The sequence below is a fragment of the Echinococcus granulosus genome (assembly GCF_000524195.1).
Source record: "Echinococcus granulosus chromosome Unknown EG_S00111, whole genome shotgun sequence".
NCBI classification, from domain to species: domain Eukaryota; kingdom Metazoa; phylum Platyhelminthes; class Cestoda; order Cyclophyllidea; family Taeniidae; genus Echinococcus; species Echinococcus granulosus.
The window spans coordinates 51375-75077 of NW_020170491.1; the positions used below are offsets into that span (position 1 = coordinate 51375).

General features: G+C 41.5%; 3 protein-coding genes across 3 annotated transcripts; 1 reads left to right on the top strand and 2 right to left on the bottom strand. All coding sequences in view use genetic code 11, as the record gives it.

Annotated features, from left to right (window-relative positions):
* Window positions 1-895: 895 nt before the first annotated feature.
* On the top strand, window positions 896-3644 carry EGR_08576 (hypothetical protein; the record flags this gene model as incomplete). Its single annotated transcript, XM_024497825.1, has 3 exons — window positions 896-952; window positions 3344-3517; window positions 3594-3644. 3 exons carry the CDS (start codon window positions 896-898, stop codon window positions 3642-3644), a joined length of 282 nt encoding a protein of 93 aa, XP_024347746.1.
* Window positions 3645-9043: 5399 nt separating this feature from the next.
* EGR_08577 (NEDD8-conjugating enzyme Ubc12) lies at window positions 9044-14632 on the bottom strand (the record flags this gene model as incomplete). The annotated part of the gene is made up of 6 exons (XM_024497826.1): window positions 9044-9156; window positions 11596-11878; window positions 12175-13302; window positions 13394-13724; window positions 14002-14126; window positions 14459-14632. 6 exons carry the CDS (start codon window positions 14630-14632, stop codon window positions 9044-9046), a joined length of 2154 nt encoding a protein of 717 aa, XP_024347747.1.
* Window positions 14633-21185: 6553 nt separating this feature from the next.
* EGR_08578 (hypothetical protein) lies at window positions 21186-22476 on the bottom strand (the record flags this gene model as incomplete). Its single annotated transcript, XM_024497827.1, has 3 exons — window positions 21186-21507; window positions 22096-22199; window positions 22309-22476. 3 exons carry the CDS (start codon window positions 22474-22476, stop codon window positions 21186-21188), a joined length of 594 nt encoding a protein of 197 aa, XP_024347748.1.
* Window positions 22477-23703: the final 1227 nt, after the last annotated feature.

Sequence of the window (23703 nt, forward strand, 5' to 3'; positions counted from 1 at the left end):
GTTCACATGTAAGTTTGGCAATTTGTCTCATATCTCCTTCCAGTCGTAATATGCACTTCTAAAATGGAATTTAGTGGGTTCGTGTATGATAGGGAAATGTCAGATGTACTCCTTATTCTACGACTTATAGACTCTTTAAATCGTAAAAATTGCGGCTAATGCATAAACTATGGCTGTACACACTGGGGGGCTGCAGTTGGGCATGTATCTCAATCCTGCAGTTGAAAGTTTAGAAGCAGGCCCATTAAAGCATGATTTGCTCTTCCTTCGAGAACTGGCATATTTTGAGAAATTACAATTCTGTTTTGCTTAGAAGGAGGAAAGGTCATAAAGTTAGCAGCTTGATTGATGATCATAGTTATGGGCCCCCGCAGTATCCTCGGGTCTCGAGGCTTGTGGTGTGGCATCTTTGTGGAGCAATGTGCCATTAATGTACTCACAAGGTTTCCAAATTTGTGAATTAGGGTTTTTTAGAGCAGAATACGCAGTCGGCCCTTATCTTGTTAAGAAAAAACTACAGACTATAAAAGCAGGAAACGGGTCAAAGAGTACAGCAAAGATCATATTTGCGAATGTTTTGTCGGCTAAAGCACCAAAAAACTATTCCTGTTTTTATTTACACCATTGTAAATTTGTACCCTATGACAGATCCCTTGACAACAGTCCTTTTTTTAGTATTTTGTCAACATACAGAAAATAGGCAGAAAATTTCTGCAAAGCATATTTTTTATGTGCCAATGGCATGGATGCATTTTATACTGCTAAGCTGGGTTGCATTTCGAATGCCGGCAAACGCAAATTAATTAGTTTTTCTAGTAACTCGCTTATGTAGCGTCCCTAGACTCCCTGATGACGAAAGAAGACACAATACTCGAGCAGAATATGTATATTCAGCATGGAGAAGGTGTCCGGGCTATTGGCATGGCCCCAAAAGGCCGGCCCACCCAGCAAGGTACAGAAGGCTAATTCAAAGTATAAAAGTGGCGCCTCACCAGAACCGAGGGATAAACCACTATCGTATTACACTTATCTACATTTATCCTCGTTAATCAATTTTCTTTGATTATTTGCGACAGTTACATAAGTAAATATGTATATCTAGGTAGTACTTCATTTAATTTCAGAAGACAAATTTAGCGGTCCATCTAAATAAAACTGAGGCAGGTATACACCATTTAAGTAAAATAAATAACAGTCTGTAAGGTAAAGAGCCTGCTAAAAAGCACTTTTATCCGGTACATTTACTGAACATACTGAGTCATATTGTAGGCCTTCAGCAGGGCATTTCTGAAAGAATTAAACCTTTGTGCATGCCATGTATTCAATAATAGTTTAAATGCTTATTTGCTGCCAGACCAGTTTATGCGTTCGAGTGCTTCCGTTTCCAAGACTTAAGTAGACCTGCATTTCATTTACTTTACAACAGTATTTTTCTTAATGGAGATGATTTTAATTAGCTAACAATGATTGGTGATTAAAGAGAATTCCCAGGGACCACTTTTATCAAGAATGACACGTTCAGAAGGAATGTCATATTTTATTTTGTCGTTTTACCAATTCTCATAAAGTAGTTTATAGTACCATAAATGCCAAGTCAGTGGCACCATCTATAGACATTAAATAGTCAGTTATATGATGTTTTATCTGTAGTGCAGTGTAAAAGAATTAACTTTGTTTTCCATTTGTGAGGTCACACCGGTGCTAAATCGCCGTTACATATGCAAGTAATGCCTTCACTATCGTAACTTTATAAAAAGTGATGCCTCCGTAGGCATTAAAAATGGACTTTTTCAATATTTAGACCAAAGCGCAATAGGTCTTATAATTAATATTGCAGTGCCTCCTTGTGGTGTCTCTTCCTTTTTGAATTTAGCATTGATCGAAATGGTTAACTGCATAACCCTGTTTGCCAGAAATAGGAAAACTCTTTGGGATGGTAATATTGATGGTAGTATAACTAACAATCCAATCACATTTTAAAGTGGATGTAAAATCTAATCTACGGAACCTACGTTTCCCTTCTTCAGTGCCATTTAAAATGTCATTTACAAAGGCCTGAGGTTAATCATGAATGTTTTCCTAAGTAAGGAACATGTTTAAAGATGAAATGTTTTGCCAAACGCTATTCCCTGCTGCATAGGTAGCACGCTTCATTTGCAGACCGTATTTTTATCTTACCATAAGCGTCTAATAATTATCAAATTCAGCCCAAGCGATATTCATTTATTTGCAAAATAAACCCTGAAAAAGAATGTTAGCTTTGCTTTGAAGACAAACAAGGGGCCTTGAGTATTCATAGTGGATTGCTTAACAAAAGGATTGTCTATATTGCAAATAACAAAGCTGAAGGATAATGGTGTTTTTGGCTATTGAGCAATGAGTGAGGTGTCTCGATAGACTTTTCTGTCTGACAGACCTTATCTGAGCGTACGCTGTAGATCGCGCTTCTGCAGCTGCTATCATGGATGTCGCCCTTCGAATCCTTTGGTGTAGATTCCCTGGTACTCGGGTCTTGCTCTTAGAATCCCTCTTTTACCTGGCCTTAAAACCAGGGGTCAGTCTTCAAACATACACAAGTGCCTGGTCTTAAATTTCTTTACTGGGAAACGTTGTTCTCTAATCTGCAGCATTTGAATCGTCAGGACATTGTTTCTCTAGACCAATGTAGAACCTAGGTGTTTTTGTTGTCTTTGCGTCATTTGTTAATGGGTTTGGATGGGCTTTGATTCGTTACTTGATGCTGTTTTGCTTCATCTAGAATACGAATTGAGAGTGTATGTAGGAACTTCGGTAGAAGTTGCCGTGCTATTTATTAAAAGGTCTTCCATACTCTGTTCTTGAAACACGTCTTTAGCATTGAGGAATAAATCGATGAATCCTCATTACTCTTAAAGTATTTAAAAACTCTGGCCTAATGTGGCAGCGGGAATGCGACGATTGTAGAGATGTCATTAGAACAATGTGCAGGTCCCTTTTGGCAATAGACTGTCTTCTTAAATCCCCCTCTTCGTAAAAACTGCTTCGAGTCATCCTTGAGAACATAGTGAGGCATGTGACCGGAAGTGGGCTTGTTGATGACTTGCAGAATTGCACAGTTAGAGGTCGATTCAACGCTGCAAGTTTTTTGTCCTCTAGTCTGTTACTACTCTGGTGGGTAGCACTGACATCAGTCGGGGGGTATAGGTGTTCTGCTTTTGAAAAATAAACTCAAGCTTTGCAACGAGACACTAGAGACACTAGGCTCTGCTTGCAATAGTGATCATTTACCAATCAGTTATTTACGGTCTTGGTTTGGTCCATTGCTCTCGCCTAATTATGCGGATTATTTGTGTTATTGCTCAAGGGGCAGATTGTGCGACCCTCCTTGACCTTGAGTGGTGTCGATTTTGGCCTCCATACTAAGTCACGTCGTTTGCGTCATGCGGCCTGTGCAGTTATTGTGGCACCGGCAACTGACACTCCCTCTGCAGGTGAAGTTGCTGTTCAACTACGTTTTGCATTATTCGTCGCCAGGGTGGTGAGGGGCTTCAACAGGACTCCTGTTTTACTAGGTCTTTATCTACAATCCCATGGTGCTCTCATGTGCATTTTAGAGATTAATCATTGCAGAAGCTGGTGCGCCAAAAGAGGAGAAATGCCAATGAATTTTATGACAGAGGGTAAAAATTTATACTATTGAGGAGATGTTACTTTCTCGCACAACGCATCTTGCAAAGTGCTTCGTGTTCGGTTTATTAATAAGTTGTTACTTTTTCTAATTAGTGGCCTCAACGGCACTGTCTATTCGGTTAAATTGAAGAAATATCAATAAATCCTTTCAACTGGTACAGATTAATCCTGCATGATTGCCCCACTAGGTAAATTAAGATTGCCTTGAGATTGGTCACTGAATAAATTGGAACGAGCCGTCCATGCTGTCGTCAGGGGTTGTCAACCCATGATGCGATTCGAGTGAACGATGCCATCTTCATGTTGAAAATGCTAGTGGTAGTCGAATCTCACATGGTCCAAAGTTAGGTAAAGCTCCATTTGCACTTCCATGCGCTTCTTCATGGTTTTTCGCTTCTGTAAATTTAATCGCAGAAATATCAATAGCTGGCGTAACAGTACGGTTGCCCAGTTCACTTATTCCTAAGCAGTAGTGATTCGGTGTTGTTTTAGCTATGTTTCTAAGTACGTTGTTGCCTCGCCCTACTGAGGTGTTTCTACTGCTACTCTGCAGCATGACCATGCTACCAGTATCTCATATATCCCATGCCTCACTGACGTCTGCTCCATCTTGGTCCTCTTGATTATTACGGTTTCGTACTTCAAGTTGCACTCTGTGCACAGAATATGTGCCTGATGAGAAGTCAATGTTTCCAACTTTGTTATCTAGTGTGTTCAACGGAAAAATGGTATTGAGGACTCATGGTGGTTGGAAAATTTTAGCGGTGCAATAACCTGGAATAACTCAAATTGGCCTTATTGGATATAGCAGGATGTGGTAACCAAATCGTGTACCCCAATACCAACAATTAATTTGCGTAGTAATAGTTTTTATTGTAAATACGTTCCAATCCAAACTTGTCAATGGATCCTGTTCCAGATTTGAGTGAGCCTGATTTGTTTCCTAAATGCATTTGCGGGTTGCCGCATTTATTCTTGATCACTCCATTGTCTTCTGGACATACGGCCTGACTTCTGGCACAAACGTACGTGTGTATTTTTGCCTGCCCCACACACAGGTGGGAATCTTTACATAATTAAAAGCTGGCTTACGTGTTCTGAACTGACTAGAGGATAATATTGTTCTCAATGACTGAGCAATTTCTGATAAAGGAAATCACTGTAGCGATTTGAGAGCATGGTTTGAACACATCCATTTGTCTTAGTGGCATTAAATCTCTAGTATACATTGATAGCACTGCCATATCGCTGCTTCTGTTTAATGTGGTGCACAGGCAACGCTCATTATTCCATGATGTCATTCTGACCCGCCACAGTGCAACGCACCCACCAAATCACAGGTTAGCCTTTGTGCCAAAAAAGTTCACTTCACTTGTGCTGACTGCTGCAGAGCAAACAACTCGAATGATTGTCACTTTCTTTCACTTATTCCTGCCTTTCTTCTCTTCACCACATGAACAAAGGAGTATGATGCCACTTCGACGCATCAAGATTTTTCACCGAGTAGTCAGGCAGTTGGGCTTTAACACTAGTGGATGTGCAAGCCTACTTGCTGATGCTGAGTCCCAATGCCACCCACCCAGATGGGTGGCACAATAAGGTAATGCACATAGGCGATTGGCACATTGTTCGGATTGGATTCTCCCCTCCCCCACACAGATGTATCTGCACTCACACTAGAATACAAATTATTAGCAAATTGTTCTGCTAATTCTTCGCCAGCAAATATGGAACCTTGCCGTAAATGCCAAACGTAAAAAAATAATGCATCACATCATATTGCTTAGTCTAGCCATGGTATCCACCAAATAAAGTTGTCCCACAAACCTTCTTTACGTGAGCTACTGATCGAGCCGCTTGGTGCAGTTAGCATTGCGCCGATACTGCGTTTCAATTTAAAAGTAAGCAGGATGCCGCGTTAACGGTGGGTCAGTTTCTATGTCGTCCCCAGTAAAATAGAAGATTTCTCACCTCTACGTTAGGAAAAAACGATGTTTTGCGCCCAAAGATCACCATTACCAAGCATTTAATTTTATGCCAACCAGTCACACCTCGATCCATCTACCCTGATAGCACTACTCCCTAATTTCAGCACTGCGTCGGGCCAACTCAAAGCAGTTTTCCAAAGCTGAAATGATGCCTTTTACAGCGTACCCACAACCTGGTGCGTGCTGTATGGTACATAGTGCACGATCCGTGGTACATTTTAAACTCAATCATTTGTTTAATCTCCACATCAGTCAATGACATGCAGATGAAATTAATGAACATTTTACAGGTGCCTCTAGTTCTAGGTTATTAGTAAAATATTATCTTTCAACAAGAATTAAAAGGTTGTATCAGTGGACAAAATCTTACGGAATCTTGAAGGAATTTTGTCTGAGTATTGATACTTCCTACTTATTCTCTTGTGCAGCTGTCTTCTTTGCTACAATTTTAGATCCACCATTGAAAGATATTTAGCTCTTTCTCAGATATACTATAATTTGCATACTTTACTCTTGTAGCCAGTAGTTAGGGACTTTGTCTCTGCCATACGCCACTTGCACAGGAATCGAATGGTCTCTTGAAGGTGTCTGCTCAAGTTTAACCTCTCAGAACGGCTGTTATCAATACATGATAAGTGAGAAGAGCAACATGGTGTTAGCATTTATGTCAGCGTAGATTGCAACTGCAGCTCAACACTGGGCCCTTGGGTCACGTCAACAGCCTCTCAGCCGTTTCTCACGTTGGCAATATAGTTTCAGCTACATCACTTTCACCTCCTAGGACTTCAAGGAAGATCTGGGTTGTCAAAATAAGAATTCAGAAATTGCCATTTATTTAGTTGCAATTTTGTTCGAAATCCATCCCGAATTACAATTTGTTGAAAGGATTCCACGGGATAGTTGCCCACTTGGAGTGTAATCAAATATTATCCAGATTGTCACAAATGGATAAGCACTTAAAAAGATCCCAGAATGCTCACGGACAATGTGTAATATCTTCTAAAACTAGGCAGCTATCCAGCTTCTGTGGCTCCTAGAGATTGCTTGGGCTGTGTAACTTATAGTTAAAGTGAGTAGAAAACAAAAAAACAACTTATAAAGTGGTTCATAAATTGGGATATATACTAAACTAATAAACTGAGGCTACATGGGCAAATCATAAATTCCTATCTTCCTAGTGTAGAGATGAATGCAAAAAAAGTGCTTCCCATTCGCAGTACTATCAAAGCGTAAGATAAGGTGCTGGTTAGGAGTCATTTTTGAGGAGTTGACATGTATCATGTTGAACATAATGGGGGTTTCCTAAAACAACACTACAGGTTTGTGCCCCCATTTAAAAAGCAATTTGCAGATACACATTTAGTAGTTTTGTAAGTCCCAAAGCAGAACTCAGCTATGCGGTGCTTTAATTTCGAGTACTGTTGCCTCAACTTAGATCTCTTAGATCCTATTTACTTTCGGTTTCCACCGCATTGTACTCGTTCTCAATGAAAGCATTATTTGTAATAACATTATAGGACAAATTTAAAGCATAGGAGAGTTTCGTAAGGGCAGTACGTTTCCGTCCGTTTTGTTCCAACTTGAGGCTTTCTCCTCTCACAGCTTAAACAGAAAATTCATTGGGAATTTTCACAATCAGCAACCACAAAATTCTAACAGACACAGTTGGTTCAAAAACGAATTTTGAGATTGGAATGCAACATCAGTCCACTCAAGCATGTGCTAAACACCTTCCGTGCTTTGCAACTGCCTTAACTTAGGCGCTTTATCATTGATAGTTATGCTAAATCACGAAAAGCGTTGGCGTAGATTTACCTCAATAAAATAAGATGAGGTATAATAAATAGTGGACTGCTTACTCCTGAATCGACCAGAATTCTCCCATAGGCCTTTGGTTTTACCATCGTTTGGCTAAGGACCCACCTACCTGCTCAGATCATGAGAACAATAATGTTAGTCATATTTCCTGAAATTTAGTAAGAAAGGGACGTTATCGCTGACCTCATTCTTTTCAGAATTGTTGACAGAAAGCATGGTTTATATATTGCAGGCATTTGTAAAGGACGCCACAATATTGTAACCATATTCAAAAAGTAGACCACAGGCACAAATGACGACGTGCCCACAACTTTGACCACGCAATTCAGGCATTGCAGATATGTAAATAAGGTAAGACATTTACGCGCCTCAGCGTTTCCATGGCCTTAAAGTGACATAAAAGGAACCTAAATTTATGGAGACACTTTTAAATTTCCGGCAAAACTAGGTTTTAAAATGCCTGACTTGATATTACTCGGCGCTATATTGGCAAGCCCTAAGACCCTTTCCCTTTAACTGGAAGTCTTACTGCTTTCAACGTTTTTCTTTTGACTATCAGAATCAAACACTACTGAGGACCATGAATTGCTTTAATCTTGTTCCCCTACTAATGCAATTACACCCACACACGAACGTTACCCAAGGCTTGCTGTCGAATCACATGACAAGCGCTGGCACCAATCCTTCAGCCAATCGCATCACCTAGCATACCACATTGGATAAATCTCCTCCTTCTGATTGGCCTGTGTATTAACGCGCGAAAGCCATGAACCTCAGTGTCCAGTGCACGAACAAAAGGCGACGGTATAATGCACTGGCATAGCAGCTAACACCTTGTCGAATAAACAACCTTCCTGCAGGTAACCGGGATTTGCACATGAGACGGAAAACGGTGCTAATTTGTTGCAGTAATCCTAAATTTGAATCTGATCTAATTAAGGTAACACTGCATATTAGAAGTAGGGACTAGGAAGAGAAAACCTAGGTCAAGTGCTAAAACAAAGTTGCTGACGCCTTTCTCATAATTGGAAGGACTTTCCACTAGACAATGACGAGTTCCCCTGAGTCAGAGGTCACTGATCTGATCGAAATGGTTGAGGTTGTATCAAATCCTTGTATTTAGCACTATCACGTCAAAGTTATGACAAAGCTCCAGTGTATCCAGCTTCTACGGAGGACAGATGCAGCAAACGGAATCTGACAAAACAGGCAATTCTGGTGGAAAATCGCAAGGTAGTAAACAGAATCTGATAGACAGGAATTCCGAGTAGGAAACTGCAATTTAAAAAAAGAATTCTTATGGTTCTAATGATGCAGTAAATACACAAGGACACCCAAAAGTGGAGTAGTAAGGCAGATTTGCAGTGTAGTAATAGGGTCGATATGAATCTTATTCGGTGCTGGAGACGCCAGTCATTCAACTGAGGGTGGCCAATGGAAAAGGAAACAAAACTATGCTCGAATGTGCATCAATTTTCGTTAACAATTTAACCTTTATTCATCATTGAAGAAAAGGAAGCTAAACTTGCCGTTTAATGAAAACAATTTTGCTTATTTATATGATGTGATCAAAATACAAGGTAGCAAGATAAAATACTTGATGGAGCGATGATTCCCGATGGCCAAGCAGGCACCACGACCTGGCATGTAGCACTACAAAAGCCACGCTGGAGCACAGTATCTACAATAGGCGATAAAATAACTGTTTACACATTCCCCCTTACTGTTCACGCTCCTAATAAATGACACTTTTCCAGCCGCGGCACTTTGCAGTGACTCGATGTAAGACATGTAGTAAGTCACGATTAATGACTTGCCAAAACAACTAACCAAATTTCCTCCACGACTTTGCCCATTACACATCCACAACTCTTCACCATCATCCTCATCGCATGGAGCAAGTTACTCCTCATTGATATGCAAATGGTTAAGCAGAGATAATACTTATTTGTCTAAAAAATTTTAGAACTGCAAGGTCGATCGTTTGCATGTCAAGGAGGAGATCTCTTCGAAGTCGCAAGCGCTAGTTGAGTGGCTTGCTCCATTAATAGCCTTTATGATTCATTATTTTGATGACTAATTTTTCGTGTGCAATGCCTGTGAGGCGCACCCTACATCCTAACCCGTCTGAAACACATCTTTCTTTGCAATAGGAGTTGGTGGCTGTGTTGGTTGACAGGGTCAAGGCGCCTTGAGAGGGGTTCTGTAGCCATTCTTTAAAAACACCTCTCAAATCATAAGCAAAGTGTGCCTCTACTGAAGAATTACATGATTATCTTCTACTGCAGTTAGTAAGAGGCGACTTGCACTGAAATTAAACATGAAAAGTTTTTTTAACAAGGCCTGCAACAGGAACGAGAACATTTAGACAATTTTGAGCTACTTCACCGAGGTCAAATTCACCTTTTATTGCATAGGCTATTCTATCTAGACAGTATCTGACTTGAAAAATCATCTGGCCTTGGACCTGAATTGTCTTTGAAGATGTTAGATGGAGAGAATAGGAGGGTGGAGGCTAGCAGCAAAAGTAAAGTGGGCATTGATGCAAAACATGTTAGTGGAAGTAAGATTGTGAAAAGTTGGAATGTCGTGCATGCAAATGTTACATTGAAAATCGAAGTACTTCTCTGAAACATTCTAATTGTGGTCAAGGCGACGTTCTCTACCATCCTTCCGTTCCTCACCCCAAAGGAGTTTGTCTTTCGGCATCGGACATAACAAGTGATCAAGTGGACTAAAATCAACCTCAGGGTAGGAACAAATGCAAAACGTTTAGGTTTCCTCACAGAAGAGGACCCGTTACGGGTAGTTAGACTCGTAGACATATATGGGATTCGCACTTATCCAGTCTCTTGATGGGTGAAACTCTACTGTGTCACGCATTTACTTGTAAGGTGAGGAAGACAAAAAACCTGCTGTAGTCGAATCTCTAGATGTTCACTTTGCACTGTTACCCCTCAAATTGTGGGGGAGAGAAGACCAGAGGCTATCAAGCTTCGGTAGCAACAGAACTGAAGTAAAGTCTAAAAGTTGTAAAATGCAAAGAAATGATGGAAACTGTGTTAGATCCCAGCAAGACAGTTGCTGGATCGGGTTCAGACACAAGCAAGGGAGCACTTTGATTGAAAAACCAAGGTGGATGTAAGGTTCGTACTCAATTGCCTACACCACCAAGATAAATCCTACTAGATAAAATGCACTTGGGACTGGATTTACCAACCCAAGCAAGATGATTCAACATCTAACCAACGCCACATGCAAAAAAAAACACTAAAACGGGCAAAATCACGTCAAATGTAGAACCGACACTATAAAGGAGCCCTTCCAAATTAAGCCTGCTGCGCTATACAGAATAGTACCTCAGAGAACGACAGATGTCTACAAACATATCCTCTCATATCAACAGCTCTACGAGGCCCTGCACATTGCCATTTCCACATGCAATACATAAACATTGCAGCATATGTTGTGGACAAAAAGGTTCTTACCGAACACCGTCGTGGGTGGCTGACAGTGAGGAACATCTACTACCTCACGCGTGTGCAGTGACTACAGCAAGCATTCATTTAATGAGCATTTTGGAGATTATTAAAGCGGACGAGTATTCAGCATCTTTGTCAACCTCAAGAGGAATTGCAAACACTTCTTGAATGGCTTTCCTTTTGGGAATGACAAAAAAAACTTTAAGGAAGTGAATCAGTAATCATATTCGATGAAATTTCCATCTAATGTGATAAAAATTGGATTAAAATACAGAATACAACGTGTGTACAACCAAATGCTTGTCCATCCACTCAAATAGTTCGTAAAAATGAGTCAGGTAGAGGGTAATTTAGACACAAGGGAGTCAAAAAGGGAGATGTAAAAAAGTAAAAATATGCACAACTTTAAATCTCGTCAAGGTCGGAGAAAGGGAACAGATATTGCAGTTGGTGGTGCCTGCAGCGACGGAAAGGGAATTGGAGTTGGGATAGTCTGAGGGAGATGGTCAGAAGGCGGCGGATCAGCCACAGAGGCCAGAGATCCAGGAGAGGAGCCTGGCCACAGTCCAGGCAAAAGGGCTGAAGCAAACAAGCGGCCACGGGGGCACTAATAACAGTCGGCGAAAATCGAGACATACCGAGGGCCGCATAGCTCTCCACTCGCGATATCCATGCCACCCAGTTCACGAGCAAGGCTGCAACGGCAAGGAAACGCAAACAAATCAGTGTGGTATAGCCATCGTCTCCTCTTTCGTGCCCATTATCCTCGCTGTCCTGCTGCTCTTCCATGTCAGGGATGGGTACGCGGTAAAAGGGCGAGAGGGCATCGAGTGGCGTCAACCACAGAATGCCGGTGAGCGTAGGCCTCGGCAACGGATGGTGTTGCATCAAATTCAGCAGAGGCGATAGTGGCGACAGTGCCTATACGCATAAACAAGCATCAAACTGCCTGCAGCACCTGCATATTTGAATTGCACTTCACACGCTCACGCCACAAAAACATTAATGCTTTCACCTAAGTAATGAAATACACCCAGTAGCGAGATTAAAGTAAGACTATATTTGCGTCTAACACTCATAAGAGTGCCCACAGAAACCATCGGACGCACATCAGTTTTTCACTTCTTCAATGTAAATAACAAAGCCTGATATGCTCATTAAAAGTCGCTATTATCACACCTACAGAAGGACAAATTTTAGTTGATCAACTGGCTTACCATGGGATCGAGAAGGACGAGATTTCTTGTATTTTGATTCTTTGAGCAAAAGTGACAGATATCCGACATCATTCGACCCGAACTGGCTCGCCATGTTGGAATTCGGATGCCCGTCATCGAGAGGTCCACTTTCTGTTGTGGAGCAAATCGAATAGACCATCGAGTCCGGCGAAAATACCACTTCCATACGAAAGGTAGACCTGTGTTAATAGATTTCCGAATATAATGGTATTTGTATCGGCAAGCCCAGCAGTCTGTTACTAGGGGGTAGGGCACACGAACGCGCCTGTACGCTGTGGATGAGACAGATGAAGTCAACTCTACACTCTCCTTTCCAAGCTCATTCGCATAAGTATTTTGTTCTGTTGTGAGTAAAATCTCACTTCCCATAATCAATTTGTCTCCATGATATGAGATTCCACAATGAGAAGTTGATTCAGACACCATGGCGTCAGATGCTTCATCGGGTACCATGACGACATTTTGGGGTTCCAAAGAGCACAAGTCAAAGAGCCATCCGATACCTTGACTCCCACTATCTTCATCACTGTCCTCGTCCAAAAAGCATGTGAAGTTCCCGCCGTTTCGGTTTCCCTCGAAAAACAAACTACCAAACAGATAATTCATGCCCTTGCCATCCCGTGATGACCAAGGGCAAAAATCCGCGGTCAATGTCTGCATGATCGGTTCGTTTGATTCAGATATGTCGCTAAGGTTCAGAGAAGAACTGCAGCTAGTGTAATTTTGGTGAAGACTTCCTGAATGCCGCAAAAATGCGTACCATGGACAGTTGCTGGATGTCTGTCTCGATTCTGGATGCGACTGATATTCGTGTAAGACGCTGGCAATGAAGAAAGTGTTGTAATGTTCACCTAATTCGTTTCGATGGTGTTCGGTTCCCAAAAATTCAATAAAGTAAAAGACCGTGTAAGCATCTGTTTTTTGGTTACTGCTAGGATGCCAAATAAGAATTCGCTGAGAATCAACCTCAAATGGCGTCCAACGACTTTCATAAGGATCTCGATAAATGCCTTTTTCTTCAGGATCGAACAAGTAGCGAATTTTCGCGAAAGATGGGACGCTATCAGATGCAGTATCAGAGAGAGCATGAAACGTCGCATTAGTGGACTCTTAGAGCAGTTAAATAGCAATATTTTATTGCACATTTCCACTGTAGGATTTTGCAACTTTTATTCACACAATCAGAGTCTCGATTAACCTTAGCTTCTGAGCCCATATTTGTGGCAGAAACATTAACTCCGTCACCCCAATTCTGGACCAAATCTTCTCTTTTTCTCAACTCCTCTTCCGCCTCCTCCATCTCCTCTTCTCCAGTGGGCAGGCAACCATTGGCACGAGCCCACTCGAGCCATGCGCGGTTGGGCGGGAAGCGACGTCCCTTGACCGGGAGACCAGCAAGCACACGCGCCGTGTTTGTGGATAGCTGAGCAGGATCTTTGAGTGCTCCAAAGCGGTTGTTTGGCGAATCAAAGGCGGGGTGATCGATGACATAGAGCACAGCCTTCACCAAATCCACCAGACAGTAACAGCTGTTCAAGAGACATGCCAAAAAGAGGAATTAGGTTTATAAGGCAGGCAGATAAGTCTCATAATTTCAGCTTGATTAGCTATTGTGGGTTGTGCTTCTAAGTTCTGCATGTGTGTTCTGGAATCCAAAGTCATAAAATAGGTCAACAAAATGTTTCTTCAACCTTCTTTTACTTGCCTATCTCATTCGCAATTTGCCAAATTCATTTTACCAAAGGTGCTGGTCATTGGCTCAACTTCAGATTGCTTAAAGTTTTCCATTTACAAGATCTTAATTACCTTCGCCATTCGCTGAGAAGACTTAAGCATATTGCGCCATCTGACGGATCAATGTTGGGATGAAATATGGGTGAGTCGAAGGACACATCGGGACAAGCCTTAGGATATGTGGGGCAGCACTTGATCTAAAATTAAGCAATCTTTATACAGTTATGTTTTACGCCATAGCATTTACGTAATCATTGAAATGCCTTCAGTGATACACAAAAAAAAACTGCAAAGCGTTGTCTGGTTTAAGTACTGTAAGTACTCCGGAGTATCAACTATAGCTTGTATAAATTAAGCGGGGACTTGAGTATTACTAAATGCCTACTGTCAAACTAATAGAAACAAAATTAAGTCAATATCACTAATGCAGCACTTTTAAATATCCAACCAGTGAATATGACAAGCAATGAAATGTTTTGTTAACTTTTCGAACCAATACAAAATTTATCAAGAATGTCGGGAGTTTTACGGTCAACAGGAATTCTGCATGGGCATTGTAGCCGGATTTGGGTCGCAGCAAAACCTTCACCGTCATCTCATCAATTCCGACGATGGATGCCTGGCCGTCGGTCGAGGCGTCAATTGTCCTACACAGGTGCTGCAGATCCTTCATAAATGTGCGCCGAATTGCTGAGCAAGTCATCTGGTCGTGGAGAGGTTTGCAAGACCGATAAAAAAGGATATTTGAATTTGACTAAGATTACATCGGGCCCTTTGCTACCTTCAATTAATCATGCTTGGATTATAAGTCGCCTCTATGATGCTGCCAAAGCAAGGCAACGCTAAGATAATGAGGTTCTAAGATGTCGGGAACGCCGAATAGTGTGGGGTAAGATTAGCCAGTAAAATATACCTAAAACAGGAATGATTGAGCATTGAACACTTCACAAGTAAGCTGTATCCTGATGTCAGGGCACCACAAATTCACAAGAGGACTAAATGTTGGTGATATGAATACACAGTCCATTTGTGTGATGCAGATTTATGGACACAAAATCAGTAGAATCCATCAATAATTTCTCATAGAACACTTAGATTGAGTATAGAAGTTGGGACTTTGGTCAAGTAATTGCTACAATGTATTCCCAAAGAGAACAACTGACACTTCAGAGAACAGACTCATCTTTCCTGTGCATGCCTCGATACATCAGGCGCCATCATCAAGCGCCTGTTTCAGCAAGTTAAGCAGCATTTCTATGATCATTTTTCGTTGTCACTGTGACTGCAAGCAACGTGTATTTCTGGTTGGTAGGCGTAGCAACACAATCACAAGTTCGGCAGCTTGATAACTACTAAGGATTTGGCAAATGCATTCATGCCACTTTTCATTCATGTGGGTATGCGATCACCAGCCACTGTGCACAATTCCTTAGCAGTCTATAATCAAAGAAACTGCATCATCTTTTAATTTTACGGATTGTAAACTAATAACCCCTGTAAATTTTGGTAAATATTTGTCAAAAAAAGGTAAAGATGCCCAAAAGTCATGTGTGCATACTGAGATTTGTATGACAAAACTAATAAAATAGGCATCCTTGGTATAAATGCAGTCTTTAAGGCATGTTTCATTCCGGGAAGTACGTATACACTGACCATAAGGTGAATGAGTGACATCACAAGTTGGCACTACAAACCATGAGTCGTGCAAAGCTGAAAGCTACCCAAAATTGGTTGGAAAAATTAACATAAATGTCCCTTTTAAAGCCAACAACTGAACTCTTAGCGCGCAGGATGGGGTATGAGGAACTTCTCATACACTACAAAAATATGTAGATGTAAACCAGATCGCAAATTGTGTGAGTGTAATGCTTTTTCAATCCACATGTATCAAAGGGAGGCAGTAGAAAGTAAAAAGCCATTATTACAAAATACCAACATTGATGTGGGATGCCAAGTAAAAAAGTGAAATAAGGAACGAGGGGTATATCAGTCGACCTTCTAACACTGGGATGTAAAGTAAATTAAACCAAAATACTCACAATATTCGCGTCAGTTGGCACAGTAGAACTCCGAGGAGAAGCAACTACACACTTAAGAAGTAGTGCGGATTCCAGTTAGTGTGAGATCAAGGTCACGGCTAGCCAATCCAATAGCAGTGACATTTTGATTCGCCATATTATAAAACACTTCTTTCTTTGCTCTTTTGCCAATGCAGATGCCATCAACGATGGCTTACCTCAATAGTGGTTCGCCTTTTTACAGTTCGTGATGTCTTAATAACCGGCCACTTGTCCCAAAAGTCGCAAGGTAGACGTTGCAAACCGCAGTGAAATTTAGAAATAAAAAATAACAAACTGAAGAAACCAACTAATTGTCGGTTGTAATCAAGTACGGGTAATGCAATGCTTAACCACGATTCAGCCTTCTTCTCTTATTTTAACCACAAACATTGCGGAAATAAAACCCACTTTGAACACTGTACTTCACATTCCACTGCACTCGATCGCTCATCATCGCGTAAGAAGCGGTGGTAAGGAAATTATGTATTTTAACTAGCTTTTCCTGCATAGACACAAATACCACCTCATCACAGGTCACAAATTTACATAATCCAGTTCCCCTTTTTATTTTCATGGAGCCATATTCTCCTCGCCAATTTCTCTCGTAGTTTTCTTCTATGCCGCATGACCTTTGTTCATTCTAAACCAAAGATGTTTGTCACCTCGATCCCATCTCATTGCATCTCATGTGATCTACTTTGAAATGAATTGAACAACTCCGCTGTGCCACTTCTAACTATGTAGTGCACACCGCACAAGAACACTAGTCTATTTGTTCACACCACATTCCGTCTCTTTGATATAGCCCAGATGGACAGATGTGACAACACTCCTCACAGCGTACGCTAAGCTCTCAGTGCCACCATTGGCGCTGCCATTGGACTGCACACGTCCAGACACCTCTACCTTATTTGCGGTTAAATGTGTCCACTTGCCAGTACTTAGCATTCATTGATCCTGTTGAGCCTCTTGAGCTCTCGGCAAGTCTTTGCGATGCCCATTGCTGTTGCCATCTCCAATGCTCCTGCTGCAATAATACTGTGGCCAACTCCACCTAAAAGCCGTTCAAACAACACGGATGCTTCCATCCATGCAGTGAAGCATCCCATTAAGGCACTGTTCAAAAATCGGCGATGGAGGAAAAATACAAAACACCAAAGTGTCAATCCACAAACTCAAGGATAGACAAAAGATCCTTTAAATGGGTAGGAGAATAAAGCAGTGAATTGATAAGCAGCAATAAAAACAGAAGAAAAAGCAATTTGGAACCTTATTTACCTAATGGGAATATACAGAAGATAGATATATAAGCAGAGAAATTAACAGAAATATTCTGAATGCGAGTAGAGAAGAGAGGAGGACCGGTTCGTTCAGAATAACAAGCACATAGGGAGTTAGGAAGATATCCATGCCATCCTAAACACCAATGGCTGCAAAGGGTTCCTGCAACAAATGTGGCCAATTCAGTCCAAAATGCGTAACTTGTAGAGACTGATTTGGAGAAATACCCATGATTTTCACTTTACCAGTCAAAATTAGGCCAAATCTTGCACAGCGCAAGTATGCTCAAGTAGTGAAACTAAGCCCACCGCAATAACAAACATGGATTTTGGCTTGATTGTGTCTTGCTTTGCATTTTTTGAACCCTGCAGGTTTGCTGTGATTTGGTGCCTACCAGAGCTTGGTGCATGCAATCAGCCGACATTTTACAAATTTGCTTTAGCTGACGCACTATTAAAAGCTTTCCTTTGTTGTTTGCAGAGGGGAGATATAAGAAAACATACAAAAGTTTAGACGATAACTGCAAAAGCTGGTGTTATCTACGGATCAGGAAGTCAAAAAGCGGTATATGACCACTCCAAGCTAACCAAGATTGCTACTCCTCTGGAGTACCTGAGATGGCACGATTAAAGGCATCAGGCGACATCTGATTTGCAACGGTTGAAGTAATCTATTGTCATGAATTAGCTTATATTTGGCATAGTGCAATTTCCACAAGCAATATATCCACGCTTTTATTTTTGCAATCCTTAATTTACTAACTCAAATTTTATAACAAGGTGATATGCAACTGTAGATGGCACGAGTGAGATAGAGACTAGCCAATTTAAGTAGCGCTATAAATGTCTAAGGAAATGTGATTTAATAAAAGAAATGGTCAGGTTACCCGTGTCTGAAGTCAAAAATTGAAGTCTAAATAAATAGCTTGCAATGTAGCTGTGCTAAATGATAGGTCAAAAATACACAACTTACAAAACTATGTACTCAATATTCATCACTGAATTGAGTAGCTGTTGTCAAGACATCTAGTAAGTGGTCTAATGCTTGTAACATTGAGGGCATTACTCATCCGCACAAAGATTTCTTTGACACCTTGTCTATTAGCAAATCAAATCACATGCTTTCAAAAGTTCGTTCTAAGTAATAGTGTGGTTTACAAAATTTAACTAACTTAGAGTTACGGTAATAATTTAAGACATGCCTCATGGCCCAAGATTGTAAATTTCTTTGCTTTCAAGTTTTTCCCTGTTCAACTATTACATATGCTAAAGGAATGCATTATTTGTTTAACTCTCTACTTTGGTAAATAGAAGATGTCATAGCATTAGCACAGAATATGTTGCCGACGTGCGGAAGGTCTGAGGCTACTGACATGACCCGATGGCCCTAAGTGCCTGCAAAATCAAAACGAATAAATAAACAGACAACCCACGTATTGCATAGACCGCTCCCCTTGATCAATTTCCCGCGTTGACCATCATCAGTTAGTCGGCGCTGTAAGAAAAGCACGAACCACGAACCAACTGCGTCAGTCGTCGCAGTTGCTTGCAATTGAGATATCTGACTGCAAATTCACTGATTCCTGTTGGCAATTCTACTGGATCTGGAGGTCTGTTCTGTTTGGGAACTGTATTGGCGGGGAAGTAATGCGCAGTTAATCATGGAGGTCCATCTCCAGTCGAAGAACACTAACCTAAAAGCGGGGTCATTCGATAAGACGGCTTTTTCAACCGTTTTGTAGTGATAAAACTTCTTGCCAATTCATACCGGTTACCTTGTTTTCACCTCATTGCTGCACAGCGATATCTATCTGGGTACTATCTTGCAAGAAGAGAGGTCTAAGTGGTATCTCTTGTCCACTTAATTGACATTTTTACAGGTACCGTAGACAGCTCCACAAAGAAACTTTTATGGTTCATGATTAGTGCCTTTTTAGTTTTTAATGACATTCCTACTACATACGATACTGGGATAGTTACTGGAAGTGGACTTCATTATCAACCCTTCCATTATGGTCCCCCACAGATTATTTTAACAGCGGCATACACTATTGACAATCAGGGTTGCCATCAGAGTTGTTGTCCTTTAGGGTAGATTTTGCTTTCCACTGCCACCAGTGGAGTGCCCTGAGTCTTTTCTGAAGCTGAAAGCACTCATAATAGTGGGAGTGGACATGTATTGAAGACGTACAGAGAGGCTGGGGGCAACTGGCATTGACCGGGGACAATACCACTCAGCGGAAGTTCAAAGTACTGCAGCACGTCTATAATTTTCCAACTGAAATCCTTCCCTACCTTGCCACAATTCCCACTATACTCACCTATAATTGTAGCTGATCGTGTGACACCGTGACGTCCGAAATCGTCTCTGAGATCGCGGTAAACTAATGTGGCATATTAATACCATAAAGAATGGTTGGGTTACTATTAACATTGATTTTAGGCCCTGACATAAATTAGAGGCACATACTTCAGGGACCAAATCCCTAGGCTGATAATCATACAGTTGAAGTGACCAGCAAATCACTCTCAATATTTCCAAAGTTTCAAGAACACGATCACCGACGCTTATTGAAGACAGCACTAGGTGGCATTGCATTAATGAAATCTGTCTACATACACTGTGCAAAGTCACTATATCCCAATAAATTTTAAAGTAACTTTGCATCAGTGGTTCAGCCTTGGGAGTCGCAGTTAATATTAGTAGAAGCATGCTGGAATGAGACCACAAAGAGGTCAGAAATAAAAGTGTGAATGTATTAACTCAATCCAATCCATTTACTTATGTTCAAAGTTGAATTTGTGCCCTTTATTTGCAAAATTTATAGTTTAATGCTATGGAAAAAGCTAAATTAATTTTACTTTCCAAATGTACTGCTTAATAGCAAGACTGGACTCGCTTGCCTGCTGCATTATGACGATCGGGCGGTCGCACTTGTGAATGAACATCATGGTCCATACGTTTGATAACCAGTTTTCCATGGGTGATACGTGTGGAGTGAACCCTACAGTCTAACCTGGCTTAAGCACGTCTTCCTTCGTTATAATCGCGATAGGAAGGTTAGTGATTGGACTACGTGATAAGCTCATGGTTCCTAGAGTGGCATTCTGCAGTCATTCGTTGTGAACCTCTCGAATCATGGGCAGTGTGGCTATACTGGATAGTTACCTGATTAGCTTCAACTGCAATTAATAAGAGAGGCCTTAGGCTGAAAGTTAAAATGGAAGATTCGTTCAACAAGACCTACGAACAATGGGTATGCTTGGATATTGTTAAGCTCCTTTGCCGGTCCAATTTGTCTTTACTCCATGTGTGATTCTATTTGGGCAAAATCTGATCGGACTTAACTTGCTTATCCTTCTGCTTGTAGATGTTATATGCGGATAAACTGGCTGATGACTGGCAGCATCGATGACGCGAGCATCTCATCGCAGAATGCTCACCTGGTTAAATATAGTACTGGAACATGGACCACTTCACTTCAAAGTATCCATCTTGGTTTTGACGGCACTCTCTGCCTTTCTTTACCCCCCTCTCTCCCCAGTGTTTGCCCTGAACCAGACATTATAGGCAATCTGACTGACTGAAATAGACCGTGGCACAGCCACGAATGCGAGACGTTGGATTCCCAACATAGGAGGGTGCGTTATCGTTATATCATGTGGGATTGCACATACTTTCAACCTCCTTAGATGCCCATTTCGCACTAGTCGCCACTCAACCCATGGTGGGAAGAAGACCAGCCGCTGTCAGGCTTCCCATGGCCCAGCCAACACTTTTATTTTAACTCATTTTTTTTCTTCACCGATAATTGAAAAGAAAAGACTCAGGTAGAAAGACTCTACTTTACAAATATGCACACACATCACACAAACGAGTCTACATACAAGCCAAAAGGGAGGGGAGGGCAAACAACTAGTCCTCGGCGATGGAGAGTACGACAGTGGGTAAAGTGAAACCTGAAGCTTTGGGCGCCAGGGTACGCTGTAGGGTAGTCTTCACCTCCTCTTCGGCGGTCCTGCACGATTTTGCATAAATAAAACCTGGGAGTGGTGGTAGTAGTGTCAGCGCCAGCGGCGGAACAGCCATTTTGAAAACGGCTCCCTCCGACTTTGATGCTGGCGCCTCAGTTGAAGTTTTGTCCCGTTTTTTCTTTCCTTCACCTTCCCTCTCCCGATCTTCACCGTACCTACGACTATCACAGTGAAGTGAATGACTACCGTCGTCTCGAAAGTGGCTGAGAAATAGGAGAACAAGTTTATTAAAAGGTTAGTACAACAAGATCAAGTTGTGCAGCTAATGTATATCATGAGAATTTCAATCATTATTGCGCGATCGCAATACATTCCATGGGAGATTGACAAATATACCAAAACGATAGTTGACGAATAGAAGGGAACAAAGGGATAGTTCTATTTCAACAGCAGACTCCGTTTGTCACCATCACCTTCCATACTAGTTGCAGAGGAATTTGCATAAGTTTGATTCATTCCACAGTAAATTTACACATACACCTTAAAACTGAACTAGTGGAGAAACACGCACCATTACGTGAGGCACCACTAAAAGTTGCATTCAGTTTGACAATTTATGCAGCCCAATTTCACTCTATAAAAGATTGAAACAATAACAAGTTAAATTAAGCATGATCCCCATCGCAATAATGACACCGATTATCGTACTTTGGCAGTTTAGTGAAGTAGATTAGGAAAAAGCTCAAATCAATAGCAAATAGAAAACGCAACAAAAATCTAGATTCAAGATAAGTGCAGAATAGATCTACGTGGTGCCAACTACACAGCATCAAAATTGAGGAAGCACCTACCAGATCGACTTCGCCGATCTCAGTGCATCTGCGCTCTCCAATTTCGTCACGCCGATTATGGTGGCGGTGTCGAGAGGAGGAGAAAGTGGTGGAGTGCTCCTTGTCTAGACGTCATCTGTACTTAGTGCGTCGTGGCTAAAAGGTGGACAGAAAAGCAGGCATCAGGCAGGTGATGTAGTTGGAGGAGAGGTAAGAAAGGATAAGCCAACAAACCATATCATCGCCTCCGCATTGTGGTGATGGAGGACCTCGAGTGCAAGCAGGGGTTATTCCTCCCTTCTTCGCATCCGCCGGACTAAAATAGGAGGGAAATAGGACCAAAGTGAGAACATTTGCACCAATTGATACGAGGTAGGTGGCTTTTGCCACATTTTTCGGCATCGAAGCAGACAATTTGGAGTGAAAGCAGAATCGCTCCGAACGATTACAATAGTTAGGGGTAGGGTGAGTCTTTGAATTAAATTAAACTTTAATAGCCACCATGAAGTCCACCTTCAGAATCCAATTGTCATTATCTTGGTGAATGCTTGTTTATCAAGTAGCATGATTACCACCGTCAGGTCAGATACCTTAAACAGAGCAAACCAACTTGAAGTGACAAAATCTGGTCCTGCCAGTCCTCCCTTCATGCCATTTCCCAATTTAGTAACAAAAAAACTACTTGAAACACCTATCATATGGCATACAATTTCCTCCAATGTGTTGATTGTCCCTTTCGAGCGGTATTGAATGCGCACTTCGACAACTAGTCTGACCATGGCTGTATTCAACCACCTTTCAACACTTCCATTTGCACTCAATTCAGTCAGTATTTATTGCAGTAGTGGCTCTTTTCGGTAGGCCCACACCACCGAGGTATCCATATGATGTCCAGGAAGTATGTATCCGATGTGGCCAATGACCAGGCCGGCTGTGAAATCTACCTGGCGTAAATCAACATCGCTTTGGACATATGGTGTCTCGTATTTGCTGCGAAAGTACTCTCTTAACGAGCGAGAACGAGGTTGGCGCGATAAGTAGAAGTGGTGTGTAGATAATCGCATAAGTTAATCTCAGCAATGTGAATGGACATTGAGAGGACGGAAGAAGAATACCACACCTTCCTCAATTGTTGCACACGTGGTCTACAACCTACATTGCTTCAGTGTTCTTTTCCTGCCTCCATGATATTCCATCCAACCTGCATCAATTGACTGTCAACACCGGACTTGAAATTCTCTTTCCCTCCCAGGAATCAAGTGCCTTACACTTTTCCACTTCCAAATAAAAAAGTGATTTCTTTGCTTTTTATGCGACATAATGTGTAGCAGTTGTAGTAGGCGATGAAATGGGGTACAAGAGGGCCACGAGTGCCTACATCAAAACCGCAGCTTCTGGCCACAAGACGCGACCAACTTGGACGACTAATTGACGATGAGAGGGTCATGTCTTCAGCCATGTAAATTTTTATTCTTCTCCCCTCATACCTCCACTTTAGTTTCTTTCAATCAGGAAGAATGCTGAGTGGAAGATATTTTGTATTGGATGGTGGTAGTTGCTCACAAACAAACGCAGATACAAGTGGTTGTTAGACAAACAGTGCTTGTCTCCTCACTGAAGAAGGAGAAT